At 58.0% G+C, this 14,620-nt stretch overlaps 1 protein-coding gene across 6 annotated transcripts; it reads left to right on the forward strand.

Moving 5' to 3' along the window:
- The first annotated feature begins 2,476 nt into the window (after window positions 1-2,476).
- On the forward strand, window positions 2,477-13,854 carry NYAP1 (neuronal tyrosine phosphorylated phosphoinositide-3-kinase adaptor 1). Of its 6 annotated transcripts, none has more exons than XM_030797251.1 (7): window positions 2,477-2,830; window positions 4,226-4,377; window positions 5,822-6,183; window positions 7,170-8,684; window positions 9,541-9,756; window positions 10,013-10,122; window positions 12,706-13,851. In XM_030797251.1, exons 2-7 carry the CDS (start codon window positions 4,310-4,312, stop codon window positions 12,961-12,963), a joined length of 2,529 nt encoding a protein of 842 aa, XP_030653111.1. In that variant the 5' UTR covers window positions 2,477-2,830; window positions 4,226-4,309; the 3' UTR covers window positions 12,964-13,851. The 6 variants fall into 6 exon arrangements, with proteins under 6 accessions (XP_030653111.1, XP_030653113.1, XP_030653108.1 ...); XM_030797253.1 differs by lacking the exon at window positions 2,477-2,830 and adding an exon at window positions 2,840-2,993 and having other exon boundaries at window positions 9,544-9,756; window positions 12,706-13,854; XM_030797248.1 differs by lacking the exon at window positions 2,477-2,830 and adding an exon at window positions 2,840-2,993.
- The last annotated feature ends 766 nt before the right edge of the window (window positions 13,855-14,620 follow it).

Below are 14,620 nucleotides of genomic sequence, written 5' to 3' on the forward strand. Positions count from 1 at the left end.
AAAGATGGGGGCTTTCACTATGTCACCCAGTATGGTCTCAAACTCCTGGTTTCAATTGATCCTCCTGCCTTAGCCTCCCAAGTAGCTGGGACCACAGACACACACTACTATGCCTGGCTAAATTTCTTAAAAAAAATTTTTTTGGTAGAGATGGGGGTCTTGCAATGTTGCCCAGGGTGGTCTTGAACTCCTGGCCTCAAGTGATCCTCCTGCTTCTGCCTCCCTAGTAGCTGGGACCACAGGTGTACACCACCATACCTGGCTAATTTTTTAGTTTTCATAGAGACGGGGTATTACTATGTTGCCCAGGCTGATCTCGAATTCCTGGCCTCAAATGATTCTCCCAGCTGGGCCTCCCAAAGAGCTGACATTACAGGCGTGAGCCATGGTGCCTGGCCTCAGGGAAATTTCTAACCCCTCTTTAGGGTTACGTAAAAATAAAACAATGCAATACCTACCCTCTTTATATATTTATTCTTTATCTCTTTGTTAGAAGCATCCACACTTCTGTTTCTCTCCCTTAAGCCATAGTAACAATGGCTGCCATAGCCCAGGTCTGTGGGCCTCCCAACTAGTGAGGTCTGGGAAGCAGCCTCCCACCTGCTCCCTACCCCTCCAGACTGCATCCCTCTGTCCCTTACAGAAACTTTTCTCCTCTAGCAACATTCAGAACACAGCCTTGGTCCCTCCTTCCCCAGGCCTGCCTTCCTTCTTGCTGAAAACTATTCAAAAATTATCTTTGGGCAGTCCCTTTCTCTGCCTCAGGCACTGGTATCTGAGTCTAGAGGCCCTGGCACATTGTTCATCTCTGCAGAAATGTTTATTGAGTAAATACATACACATTTTTATATTTTAATTTAATTTAATTTGAGATGAAGTCTTGCTCTGTCACCCAAGCTGGAGTGCAGTGGCATCATCTCAGCTCACTGCAACCTCCGCCTCCCAGGTTGTGATTCTCCTGCCTCAGCCTCCCGAGTAGCTAGGAGTGTAGGCACCCGCCACCACGCCTGGCTAATTTTTGTATTTTTAGTAGAGATGGTGGGGGGGGTCTCATCATGTTGGCCAGGCTGGTCTCGAACTCCTGACCTCAAGTGATCTGCACGCCTCAGCCTCCCAAAGTACTGGGATTACAGTCATGAGCCACTGTTCCCGGCCTACACGTATAAACTAATCATACTAAAGGTATAGACGTGAAATGGGTTTTAAGTGTTTCAATATTTCCCTCCCCTGGGAGCATTCCTAATAGCCTTTAATATGTGGGACCCTTTACAATTTACAAGGCACTTTGGTATTATTTTACTACCCCTCCCCTTCCAACAAAGAATGGACTAAAGCCAGCTTGTCCAACTGCATGGGCAGCTTGTAGCCCAGGACAAATTCGTAAATTTTCTTAAAACATTAGGAGTTTTGGGGTTTTTGTTTGTTTGTTTTTTCTGAGACAAAGTCTTTCTCTCTCACCCAGGCTGGAGTGCAGTGGCCCGATCTGGGCTCACGTCAACCTCCGCCTTCCAGGTCAAGCGATTCTCCTGCCTTGGCCTCCCGAGTAGCTGGGATTACAGGCGCAGGCCACCATGCCCAGCTTATTTTTTCTATTTTTAGTAGACATGGGGTTTTGCCACATTGGCCAGGCTGGTCTCAAACTTCTGATGTCAGGTGATCCACCAGCCTCGGCCTCACAAAGTGCTGGGATTACAGGCGTGAGCCACCGCGCCCGGCCAGTGTTAAAAGTATTTTATGTGTGGCCCAAGACAAATTCTTCTTCCAATGTGGCCCAGGGAAGTCAAAAGAGTGGACATCCCCGGACTAAAGCGTCTCTCAGAGAGGTTGCACGATCTGCCTAAAGCCACACAGCAAGTCTGCAAAGACGCTGCCATGGAAAGTAGCATTCGCAGGCTCCAGGGATCAGGCCGTGCCTATCTTTGCCGTGCCCATTTTCCAGTCCGTGGAAGGTACAACCGAGGTCTTCTCTGGCTGATTTACCCCCGCTACAGAGCTGTGCGCCCAACGGATTTCAGAGGGAGTTATTTCTAGGGGAGATGATGAGAAAAGTGATGGGCGGGGAGGTCGAGGTCACTTCCCGCAGCGGCCCCCCGACAGTGCCAGGGTGGTGGCCGCGGTGGCCACACTCAGGTCGACCCTGGTCGCTGCGAGCGGCGCCGGGGGAGTCAAAGGTCACGAGAGGAGGACTCGGGCCACGGGGGCGGATAGCTTTGAGCCCAGACGGTGGAACGAGATCCGGGCACCCCCGGGAGATTGCAGGGGGAAGCGGCCGATTCCCCAGCGAGCCAACTCGGGTGCTCTCCTGGCACCTGGGGGCGGCGGGGAAAGAGGGCGCGGCCGCCGGAGCACGCCCCCTGCTGGGCTGAGCCGCCGCCCGTCCCGTTCCCCACCTTCGGAGCCCCTCGGCCTGGAAAGCGGCACCCCCTGGCGGCCTCGGCGCCTCACTGCACCCCGGGCCCCGCAGCCGCAGCCTCAGCCTCGGCCCCGGCCCGACGCTGGGTGCGGACCCGGGGCGCGCCGGGCGCACTGGGCGCACGGGGTGCACGGGGCGGGGGCGCGGGCCCCAGGCTGCCGCTGGAGGGCGCCGCTGCACGCCGCTCCGCCGGGGCCGGGGAGACCGAACTCAGCACCGCCCGGCTGGGCAGGGGGCGAGGGGCGGCGAGGAGCGGACGCCCCAAGACCGCGACGGGCTGGCGCCGGGCCCCCAGCGCCCCACGACCTTCCTCCGAATCTGCTCCCGCAGGCTCCGCAGCTCCCGCGCCCCGCGCCCCAGCCCCGCGGCCCCGCGCCGCACGGCCGCTCCCGTTCCGTCCTTGGAGGGTGTGGAAGGGTGGGTTTGGGGCGGGGGGCGGGTCTGGGGGCGGACCCGGAGGCGGGGCTGTCTCTGCGGCAGGGCCCAGCTTCGCTCCCCCCGGTCTGTCTCTGTCTCTCCTCCTCCCTCCTCCTGCTCCGGGCGGAGCCCGGCATGGGGGGGCCGGCGCCCGGCAGGCCAGGTACGGTGATGGAGAAACTGGGGAGGCTTGGTGCAGGAAGGTTGGGGTGGGGGGACAAGGGACAGGGAGGATTGGCGGTGCGAAAGGCGGAGAAGCCCAGGGTAGCAGGACAAGGGGAAGGGGAGGGGTGCCAGGAACCTGGGGCCCTTGGATGGAGAAGGGGGATGAAGCAGGCCAGGTTTGGAACAGGGGAAGGGGGAGGACGGCTGTAAGGAGGGGCGCCTGGGAGGAGAAGTGAGGCTGAAGGCGAAAAGAAGAGTGTGGGTTTGGGGGAAGGAAAACCGGAGCAGATATGGAGGCCGCAGCCCAGAAGGTAGCAATGGGGCCAGACTGGAGCCCCCCGGGTGGGATTGAGGGGCGGGGACTGGAAGAGGAAAACCAGGGGCCTCCCAAATCCTGGAGGAAGAAGAAGGTGATTGGGGCCATCAGCAAGGGAGGGAGGCAGAGACCAAACCATCGCTAAAGGGCCAGGGAGCCGGAATCGGGGTGGACCAAGGCCCAGGCCCAGGGAACGACTGGAAGGTGGGGAAGGCAGGCAGTGGAGATAGATGGATGGGTGGTATTTTAGATACCCAACTCAGGTGTCTCCCATCCTTCCTTCAGCGTCCCCACCCTGCCCTCATGAGATCCCCCTACAGCCCAAGATGGGGGGGAGAGTCTGACCATCTCCCCTTTTCCCAGTGGGGTGCAATGTACGCAAGTAGGCCCTGGGCATAACTCTGCCTGTAGGTGTGTCCGGTTCCGTGTAGCAGATTTGTGTGTGTCTGGAGGTCTGTGGGTGTGTCTGTGGGTGTTTATGTCTGTGTGCCTGTCTATCCCTAGGTTTCTGTTTACCTATGCCAATCTCTGTGTCTGGTCCTCTGTCTGTAGATGTGGGTCGGTGGCTCCATGGTTTGTGTGTCTGAATGTGTACTTGTGTAGCTGAGGGGTTGCAGTCTGTTTGTGGGGCCTGTATGGGTGGTGGATCAGGATGTCTTTACACAAGAAGGGAATCTGTGTTGACTTGGTCTCTCCAGAGTGCGTATTTGGGGCTGTGAACACCTTTGTCGGGGTCTGTGTCTGTCTATCTGTCTGTGGGTCCTTGAAGCTGTGTTGGGTTTTCTGTCTGTGTTTTCCTCTCTGAGGACCCAAGTCATGTCTTTTCTCCTTTTTCTCTCTTTCATTCATCCCTGGCCCCCACCCATCCCACCTTTCTTTTTTTCCCTTCTCACCCACCCCACCCCCCCACCCAGTGGATCCGGGACCCAGGGAGGGCCGCCCCCCGGGCCTGGTGGCGCTGAGCAGGGCCCCCCAGCCCCCACCTCCTGCCCCACGAGATGAACCTCCTCTACCGAAAAACCAAGCTGGAGTGGAGGCAGCACAAGGAAGAGGAGGCCAAGAGGAGGTAAGTCTGCGCCCCAGACCGCTCCCTTCCCTTCCGCACCTCTGCCTGCCCCCTCACTGGGCCACAGCCCTTCTCGGGGGCCTGGCAGCCTTGTCATGAGTGAGCTCTCTGATCTCAGAGTCAGTACGGAATGGCCAGGATTGCACACAGACTGTCCCGGCCCAACTCCTGCCCTCCTGCGGGGGGGTTTACAGCCTAGGAGCACCCCTTTGGTTGTTCCCCATCCCCAGAGGCCCGAGTCACTCCTTCCTGACTCACCTCTGGCCTGTAGCCCTTCTCCTTTCTGCAAATTTGGGGCTGGCTGTGGGCTCTCCTGTCACCTGACCTTGGAAGGGGCAGACCCCGCCTCCCTCCCAGGGTCTAGGGAAGGGGTCATTTCAGGGGCATCAGAGAACATCCACTTGGCCTCCTCCCAGTTTTCCCTGCTGGGGGAGGTGGGTGGTCAAGTGACGGGGTTGTGTGTGGGGGGGGCAGACATGCAGGCTGGGCCTTGCCAAAGAGCCAGGGCAGGGGACGACCCCCAGACCCCTGCAATCCCTGTCTGCCTCCCCGCTTGCCCTTCCAGGGACCTAGGGCCTGGCCTCTCCCATCCTTCTCTCCTTCTCCTCTTCACTCCCATTGACTTTACAGCCACTTGGAGCCTGACTCACAGCCACCTCCCTTTTCCTTCCTCGAAACTGTGGAGTTTAATTCTTGTTGTTAATTAGATTAATCAGAGTGATCGCTGCAGCGATCTCTCCCTAATGAAGGGTTAGTAGACAGGGCCTTAATGAGTGCCCACCCCACACAGCTCTCCTCTCTTCCCTGCCAGCCGCCCCCCCAACCCTCCGCCACCCTCCACTCAGACAGAAGCTCAGGGACAGTGGAATGGAATGGGGGTGAGCCAGGGAGGCTGACAGAGAGAGAACAGCACCGGGGAGAGGGAGGAAGAAGGATGGGCCAGGGCAGGGAGGCTGCTCTGGTCCTGGAGGGGCACATCCTGGATCTGGGAGAGGAGGTGTGCCGTGGGGGCGGAGGTCACAGTGGCTGGGCAGGAGGGGTAACCAGAGGCCAGGTGTGGGCCACTGTGAGAGTAAGAGGGACCAAGGAGCTGTGGGGGGCAGGTGTATCCGTCTGTGTTACCTGGGTTTGTATCTCTACCTCTGCACAAGGCTGTCCACACAGGTGCCCAGGCTGGGATCTGCCAGCCCCAGGGATGCTCCCCTGCAGGCATACTCACCCCTCTTCTCATCCCTGCCCCCAACTGCCTTGTGTTTTTAAAGCCCGAGATTCTGCCTGAAGCCCCTTCATTGGTGCCTTAGACCTTCTGGCAACCCTGTCCCCACCCAGGCTCCCGTCCTCCTCCCTGGGAAGCCACAGGGTTGCTGACACCTCTTGGGGTGGAAAAGAGGGAGGCCCAGGTCCGAGGCCCTTCCTCCACTCCATCGTGGCTTTCTCTCCCCAGCTCCAGTAAGGAGGTGGCCCCCGCTGGCTCGGCTGGGCCCGCGGCCGGCCAGGGGCCTGGGGTCCGCGTGCGGGACATCGCCTCCCTGCGGCGCTCCCTCAGGATGGGTTTCATGACGATGCCCGCCTCCCAGGAGCACACCCCGCACCCCTGCCGCAGCGCCATGGCCCCACGCTCCCTCTCCTGCCACTCGGTGGGCAGCATGGACAGTGTCGGGGGTGGCCCTGGCGGGGGCGGTGGGGGCCTCACAGAGGACAGCAGCACCCGAAGACCCCCTGCCAAGCCCCGGAGACACCCCAGCACCAAGCTCAGCATGGTGGGGCCCGGGTCGGGGGCAGAGACGCCCCCCAGCAAGAAAGCAGGTGAGATACCCCCTATCTCTCCCTGGGGTGGAGCTGGGAGCTGGGAGGATCTATTCCAGGCCCGGGGAGGCTTGCCGGGAGGGTTCATTCAGGGAAGAACCAAGGAAGTGGAAGATTCCATTCTCAAAAGGAATTGGGGGGGGGTCCTTTTGGATGGGCCTGAGATGAACCATTCAAGGGCAGGGGACACTCCCTGAAAAGTTCTTGAGAAAGGGGTGGTGGCCTCAGAGGGACAATGAAGGTAGGAGCTGCGGATTCTGGAGAATACATTAGAAAGACTGAGGGCTGTGGGACAGGCACTGTGGCTCACGCCGTAATCTCAGCACTTTTATTTATTTATTTATTTATTTTTTTGAGACAGAGTCTCGCTCTGTTGCCCAGGCAGGAGTGCAGTGGTGTGATCTCAGCTCACTGCATCCTCCACCTCCCAGGTTCAAGCAGTTCTCCTGCCTCAGCCTCCCAGATAGCTGGGATTACTGGCGTCCATCACCACGCCAGGCTAATTTTTTGTATTTTTAGTAGAGACAAGGTTTTGTCTTGTTGGCCAGGCTGACAAGGCCAGGCTTGCTGGCCTCAGGTGATCCACCCATCTCGGCCTCCCAAAGTGCTGGGATTGCAGGCGTGAGCCACTGTGCCTGGCCAATTAATTGACGTTTTAAAAAGACCAAGGGCTGACTAGTAGAAAAGGAACCTACAGCTGGGCATGGTGGCTGATGCCTGGAATCCTAGTGCTTTAGGAGGCCGAGGCAGGAGGATCCCTCGAGCCCAGGAATTTGGGACCAGTCTGGGCAATGTGGCAAGACCCATCTCTATTGAAAAATAAAAAAGAAATGAAGAAACCTCCTGGGGCTATAAGTTGAGGAATGTGGGGAAAATGAAGAGGCAGATATGTCCTTGCAGAGGGGTCAAGGGATCAGAATGGGCTCCTCCCACTTGCTCCCCTCATTAAAAGCCTGGTTTATTTTTCTCTTTCTTGTCCTGTCCAGGCTCACAGAAGCCAACCCCAGAGGGCCGGGAGTCCAGCCGGAAGGTTCCTCCGCAGAAGCCCAGGCGAAGCCCTAACACCCAGCTCTCTGTCTCCTTCGATGAATCCTGCCCCCCAGGCCCCTCTACTCGAGGGGGAAACCTGCCTCTTCAGCGCCTCACTAGGGGGTCCCGAGTAGCTGGGGACCCTGATGTGGGTGCCCAGGAAGAGCCTGTGTACATTGAGATGGTGGGGGACGTCTTTAGGGGAGGAGGACGAAGTGGAGGAGGCCTGGCTGGGCCCCCTCTTGGGGGTGGGGGCCCAACCCCTCCAGCGGGCACCGACTCGGACTCTGAAGAGAGTGAGGCCATCTATGAGGAGATGAAGTACCCGCTGCTGGAAGAGGCTGGGGAAGGCCGGGCCAATGGCCCTCCACCGTTGACGGCAACATCCCCGCCACAACAGCCTCACGCCCTTCCGCCCCATGCCCACCGCCGCCCAGCTTCAGCCCTCCCGAGCCGGAGGGACGGGACGCCCACCAAGACCACTCCTTGTGAAATCCCCCCACCCTTCCCCAACCTCCTTCAGCACCGGCCTCCACTCCTGGCCTTCCCCCAAGCCAAGTCTGCTTCCCGAACCCCTGGCGATGGGGTCTCAAGGCTACCTGTCCTCTGCCACTCCAAGGAGCCAGCCGGCTCCACCCCAGCTCCCCAAGTGCCTGCACGGGAGCGGGAGACGCCTCCCCCACCGCCTCCACCTCCTGCTGCCAACCTGCTGCTGCTGGGACCATCGGGCCGGGCCCGGAGCCACTCAACACCGTTGCCACCCCAGGGCTCTGGCCAGCCCCGGGGGGAGCGGGAGCTCCCCAACTCCCACAGCATGATCTGCCCTAAGGCGGCGGGGGCGCCGGCAGCCCCCCCTGCCCCGGCCGCCTTGCTCCCCGGCCTCCCCAAGGACAAGGCCGTGTCTTACACCATGGTGTACTCGGCGGTCAAGGTGACCACGCACTCTGTCCTGCCAGCTGGTCCGCCCCTGGGTGCTGGGGAGCCAAAGACGGAGAAGGAGATCTCAGTCCTCCATGGGATGCTGTGTACCAGCTCGAGGCCCCCCGTGCCAGGGAAGTCCAGCCCCCACGGTGGGGCCATGGGTGCGGCAGCTGGGGTCCTCCACCACCGTGGCTGCTTTGCCTCCCCCCACAGCCTTCCGGACCCAACTGCAGGCCCCCTGACCCCGCTGTGGACCTACCCAGCCACAGCAGCTGGGCTCAAGAGACCCCCTGCCTATGAGAGCCTCAAGGCTGGGGGGGTGCTGAATAAGGGCTGTGGTGTGGGGGCCCCATCCCCCATGGTCAAGATCCAGCTGCAGGAGCAAGGGACCGATGGGGGTGCTTTTGCCAGCATCTCCTGTGCCCACGTCATCGCCAGCACAGGGACACCAGAGGAGGAAGAGGAGGAGATGGGCGCCGCGACATTTGGGGCAGGCTGGGCCCTGCAGAGGAAGGTCCTCTATGGAGGGAGAAAAGCAAAGGAGTTGGACAGTGAGTGAGGGGTGGGGAGTGGGGGCTGGCATCGGGGTGGGGGGCAGCTAGGGATGCCTGTGATGGTTTGGGGGAGGTGTTGGAGGGGTTATTTGGAAGTCACAGCCTTGAGTCTGGAATGTTTTCTAGGAGACCAGAGGGGTGGGGGTGGGCAATAGACAGGCTGGGGTCCCCCAGTGTGCGCTGGAGGAGCAGGAAGGTCTGGGAGGCGAAGGGGGTCAAATCTGGCCCTGTCCTGCTCTGCTCCCTGCCCCTCCCTTCCCGGGGCTGCAGGGGTGTGTGCTTGTGAGTGTGCGCACCAGGAACTAAACACAGCTGCCTCCCAGCTGTTACCATGGCAACCCATCCAGACAGGAGGGAGAGGAGAGGGAGGCCCCTACCGTTGCCTGGTAACGCAATGCTCTGCCAGGCCTCCTCTCAGAGATGAGCTTAGTTCACAGGCAGCCCTTCCCCCCAGCGCTCCCCCTTCTGGGCTCAGGAATTGGGATTCTCCCCCTACAGGTCTTGATCCCAGGGGGTTGGTCATTCTGGCCCTATCTGGAGATGGAGGGGCTTGGAAGCTAAAGCTGCGGTTGGGGAGGCCCCTCTGACCAGGGAAAAGGGTTTGGATGCAGCACATAGACATGATTCTCAGCCCCAGGAGATGGTACCAATGGGTGGAAAGGAAGGTGTGTGTGTGTGTGTGTGTGTGTGTGTGTGTATGTATGTTAGGGGAGTGTGAAGGAGCCCCATCCCAGCCGTTACTTGCAAAAGGGGCAGTTGTGTCTCCTAGTCCACCCATACTGCAGTATGTGTGGCCGGAGGGACAGAATGATGCCTCCAACGTGCAGGCACACAGCTCTCCTTGTCATCCCAGCAGAGGTCGAGGACGGTGCCCGGGCCTGGAATGGCAGTGCTGAGGGTCCAGGCAAGGTGGAGCGTGAGGACAGGGGCCCTGTGATATCGGGGATCCCAGTGAGGAGCCAGGGGGCAGAGGGCCTGCTGGCCAGGATCCACCACGGAGACCGAGGAGGGAGCCGCACTGCGCTGCCTATTCCCTGCCAGACCTTCCCCGCCTGCCACCGCAATGGAGGTGATGCCGCCTGCACACACCTGTGCACAGCGGGGCTGGCTGGGGGATCTCCCGGGGTCTAGCCCCACCTGTCCTGACTTTCTCTCACCTGTTCACGTCCATGTCCAGGGCCCTAAATCTTCATACCACATTTCCACCCCCTTTTCCCTTCTGATGAGGCAGGGGCAGCCTGGACCATTCAAGGGCAGGGGACTGGGAACTAGGGGAGGGGTACCTGAGGCCCCTGCAGTCCTCACTCCTCCTTCTTCCACCTCAGACTTCACGGGAGGCTACCGCCTGGGGCGCTCGGCCTCCACCTCCGGAGTCCGGCAGGTCGCGCTCCACACACCCCGGCCCTGCAGCCAGCCCAGGGATGCCCTGAGCCAGGTGAGGCTTGGTTTTTTGTTTATTTGTGAAGGAGCAGGTGGAGAAGGCTTGAATGTGCAAAGAAAAGCAATAAAGTGGCCAGGGCTGGGCACAGTGGCTCATGCCTGTAATCCCAGCACTTTGGGAGGCCAAGGCGGGAGGGTCACTTGAGGCCAGAAGTTCATTAGCTTGAGCAACATAGTGAGACCCTGTCTCTTTTTTTTTTTTTCTTTTAAAGAAGGCCAGTTGCAGTGGCTCACACCTGTAATCCCAATGCTTTCAGAAGCCAAGGCAGGTAGATTGCCTGAGCCCAGGAGTTTGAGACCGGCCTGGGCCACATAGCGAGACCCCATCTTTATAAAAAATACAAAATGTAGTCTGGTGTGCTGGTGCAAGCCTGAATTCCCAGCTACTCTGGAGGTTGAGGTAGGAGGATGGCTTTACCCTGGGAGGTGGAGGTTGCAGTGAGCCATGATCACGCTACTGCATTCCAGCCTGAGCCACAGAGTGAGACCCTGTCTTAGAAGAAAAAAAGAAAGAAAGAAAGAAAGGGGCCACGCAGGGTGCAGTGGCTTACGTCTGTAATCACAGCACTTTGGGAGGCCGAGGCGGGCAGATCACCTGAGGTCAGGAGTTTGAGACCAGCCTCGCCAACATGGTGAAACCCTGTCTCTACTAAAAATACAAAAATTAGGGCCAGGTGCGGTGGCTCATGCCTGTAATCCCAGCAGTTTGGGAGGCTGAGGTGAGTGGATCACAAGGTCAGGAGTTCGAGACCAGCCTGACCAACATAGTGAAACCCCATCTCTACTAAAAATACAAAAATTAGCCGGGCGTGGTGGTGCACGCCTGTAGTCCCAGCTACTCGGGAGGCAGAGGTATAAGAATCGCTTGAACCCGGGAGATGGAGGTTGCAGTGAGCCACGATCGCACCACTGCACTCCAGTGGCCTGGGCAACAGAGAGAGACTCTGTCTCAACAAAAAACAAAAAAAAACCCACAAAAATTAGCTGGACGTTGGGGCAGGCACCTGTAATCCCAGCTACTCGGGAGGCTGAGGCATGAGAATTGCTTGAACCCGGGAGACGGAGGCTGCAGTGAGCGGAGATCATGCCACTGCACTCCAGCCTGGGCAACAGAGTTAGACTCCGTCTCAAAAAAAAAAAAAAAAAAAAAAAAAAAAGGGCCAGGCAGGCTGGGGCCTGAGCCAGCACAGACTAACGGGAACACAGGAATGAGAGTGAGGGGGTTGGGAGGGGATCTGGGAAGGGTTTGAGGGTTTGCTTAAGATGGGCAGCAAGGTAGGGCCCAGCTTGGAGATCAGTCAGGGCCACCACTAGCCAATAGCACACCTTTCCGTGATTTAGAAAAAAGACCTCCCCACTGGGCACCATGTCTTGTGCCTATAATCCCAGAACTGTGGGAGGCAGAGACGGGAGGATTGCTTTAACCCAGGAGGCTGAGGTTGCAATGAACTACAATCCCACCACAGCACTCTATCCTGGGTGTAAGGGCAAGACCCTGTCTCAAAAGAAAAAAAAATAAAGAGGTCAAGCATGGTAGCTCACGCCTATAATCCTAGTACTTTGGGAGGCTGAGGCAAGAGAAGTGGTTGAGCCTAGGAATTCTGTACCAGCCTGGGCAACATAGGGATTCCCTGTCTTTACAAAAAATTTAAAAATTATCCAGACATGGTGGTGCGTGCCTGTGGTTCCAGCAACTCTGAAGGCTGAGGCAGGAGAATCACTTGAGCCTGGAAGGTGGAGTCTGCAGTGAGCCATGGTCATTCCACTGCACTCCAGCCTGGGTGGCAGAGGGAGAACCTGTCAAAAGAAAGAAAAAGAGAGAGAGCGAGAGAAAGAAGGAAGAAAGAAAGAGAGAGCGAGAGAGACAGAGAAAGAAAGAAGAAGGAAGGAAGGAAGGAAGGAAGGAAGGAAGGAAGGAAGGAAGGAAGGAAGGAAAGGAGGGAGGAAGGAAAGGAGGAAGGGAGGGACCCTGTCTACTCTTGCCCCAGCTGGGCACAGTAGTTGATACCTGTGATCCCAGTGCTTCGGGAGGCCAAGATGAGAGGATCCCTTGAGGCCAGGAGTTCACGACCAGGCTTGGTAACAAAGCAAGATCCCATCAATACAAAAATAAAATTTAATTTAATTTTTTAACAATTAGCTGGTGTAGTGGTACATGCCTGTAGTCCCAGCTACTTGGGAGGGAGGCTGACGCTAGAGGATTGCTTGAGCCCAGGAGGTCGAGGCTGCAGTGAGCTATGATTGCACCACTGCACTCTGGCCTGGGCGACAGAGCCAGACCCTGTTTCAAAAAGACACAAGAAAGACAGAAAAAAAAAAAGGGGGATCCCTTCTAGGAGGACCAACTTAAAAAACGCATCTGTCCAGGAAGACTAGGGCGTGGCTGGGTCAAAGCTGCCAGAGTTGGATTTCAGCCCCCATGGGTCCCACAGCCAGAGGGAGCCAGCAGAGGCCGTGGGGGGCAAGCAAGGGCTTGCTTCTGGGGGAAGACGTGTGTCTCGGCAGTGCAGACCCGTCCGGTCATGCTGACGTCCCCGACCCTGCCCGCTTTTTCCTTTCTCCCCCGCCCGCGGTACAGCCCCACCCCGCGCTGCCGCTGCCTCTGCCCCTGCCGCCCCAGCCGGCCCGCGAGCGCGACGGGAAGCTGCTGGAGGTGATCGAGCGCAAGCGCTGCGTGTGCAAGGAGATCAAGGCGCGCCACCGCCCGGACCGAGGCCTCTGCAAGCAGGAGAGCATGCCCATCCTCCCCAGCTGGCGGCGGGGGCCCGAGCCCCGCAAGTCCGGCACCCCGCCCTGCCGCCGGCAGCACACGGTCCTCTGGGACACCGCCATCTGAGGCGGGCCGGGGGTACCGGGGCGCCTGGACTGGGGAGGGGGTGGGCACTCCTGGCTCTCCCGGGAGCCTCGCCTAGAGAGACATTGAAGGACCACGTGGGAGAGTGCCAGGGAGCACCCCTGCCCTCCACCCTACCCCCCGGGATGGGGAGAGTCTGCCAGGCCCATTGGGCTTAGGATGCCAACAGCGCTGCTGAGAAACTTGGAGGAGGAGGAGGGCTTGCTTGAGGTTGGGGACAGAGTCGCCCTGGCTGTTCTTCCCGCTGGGCACTGTACACCCCTCCTCCAGAACCAAGGCAGAGGTCAGCATGGGGAAGGGAGGAAGGAAGGGATGGGAGGAAGAGGGGGGTGGGTGAGCTGAGAGGGACTAGAGTGCCAGATGGAGGAGCTCTTTTCTAGAGAGCCGGGAGTTGGGGAGGGGGTATTTATTTTGTTATTTATTGCAGTCTGGAGGGCGATTCTGGGCCCTTCTGACCTACTCCTGAGCCGGGAGTGGAGAATCAGGGCCAAGTTTGCACTCTCCCCAATGCCAATGCCTAAAGGCCCCGCCATCCATGCCACCCCACAGCCAAGGAGGGGTCCGCATGGGGAGTGGACCGAGAGAAGAAGGGGCCCAGGGAAGCAGAGGGCCCAAGACTATTCACAGTATTTACAATTTGCCAGAATTTGGTAGTCAGTGTGGCCTGCTCTGAATCAGGCATCTTATTTAGTTCTGGGGTGAGGGTCTAGTGCCAGGGATGGGCGGGATGATGGGGGAGGAGGAGGGAAATTTTAGCGGGTGGGGGGGTGGGCAGGGTATTTATTTAAATTAAAAAAACAAAACAGAAGAGATGTCAGGAACTTTTTTTTAATTCCTTTCTTTTCAGAATAATATATTAAAAGACTCATGATCCTAAAGCTGGCTTCTTCTATTTCACAGCCTGCTCTGCCATTCTTACACTTGCTTCTTTTCCCATCTTGCCCCTGGTTGGTGGGAGTTGAAGGTTGTGAGGGGAGGGGTCAGTAGCTGTGGCCAAGTCACAGGGCGAGGTGGAGTTCCAGGTAAGTCTTCGGGAATGCACCAGGCCATGACTCCATTAGCATTTTTTTTTGTGCACAGAATGTGTTCTTGGCATTACACTGATGCAGAAGGAATATTTGGGCATGAAGCTTGCCTTCAAGTACCTCGTGATCTACTCAGATGACATCTACTGAGATGACAATAAACTGTTGAAGCAGTAAGAGAGGGGGGACAGGGCCAAGCATAGTGGCTCACACCTGTAATTCCAGCACTTTGGGAGGTCAAGGTGGGCGGATCACCTGAGGTTAGGAGTTCAAGACCAGCCTGACCAACATGGTAAAACCTCATCTCTACTAAAAAAAAATACAGAAATTAGCCGGGTGTGGTGGCGCTATATCCCAGCTACTCAGGAGGCTGAGGCAGGAGAATCACTTGAACTCAGGAAGTGGAGGTTGCAGTGAGCTGAGATCATGCCACTGCACTCCAGCCTGGGCGACAGAGCGAGACTCCGTCTCAACAACGACAACAATGAAAAAAAAAAAGAGGGGGTACAGGGCTGGAATCATCTAAGAAGGCTTCCTGCAAAGTTACCCTAAAAGGACAGGTAAGCTAGTCTGGGCAACATAGAGAAACCCCGTCTCTACAAAAAATACAAACA

Source organism: Nomascus leucogenys, chromosome 17 (assembly GCF_006542625.1).
Source record: "Nomascus leucogenys isolate Asia chromosome 17, Asia_NLE_v1, whole genome shotgun sequence".
In the NCBI taxonomy this organism is placed as follows: Eukaryota; Metazoa; Chordata; class Mammalia; order Primates; family Hylobatidae; genus Nomascus; species Nomascus leucogenys.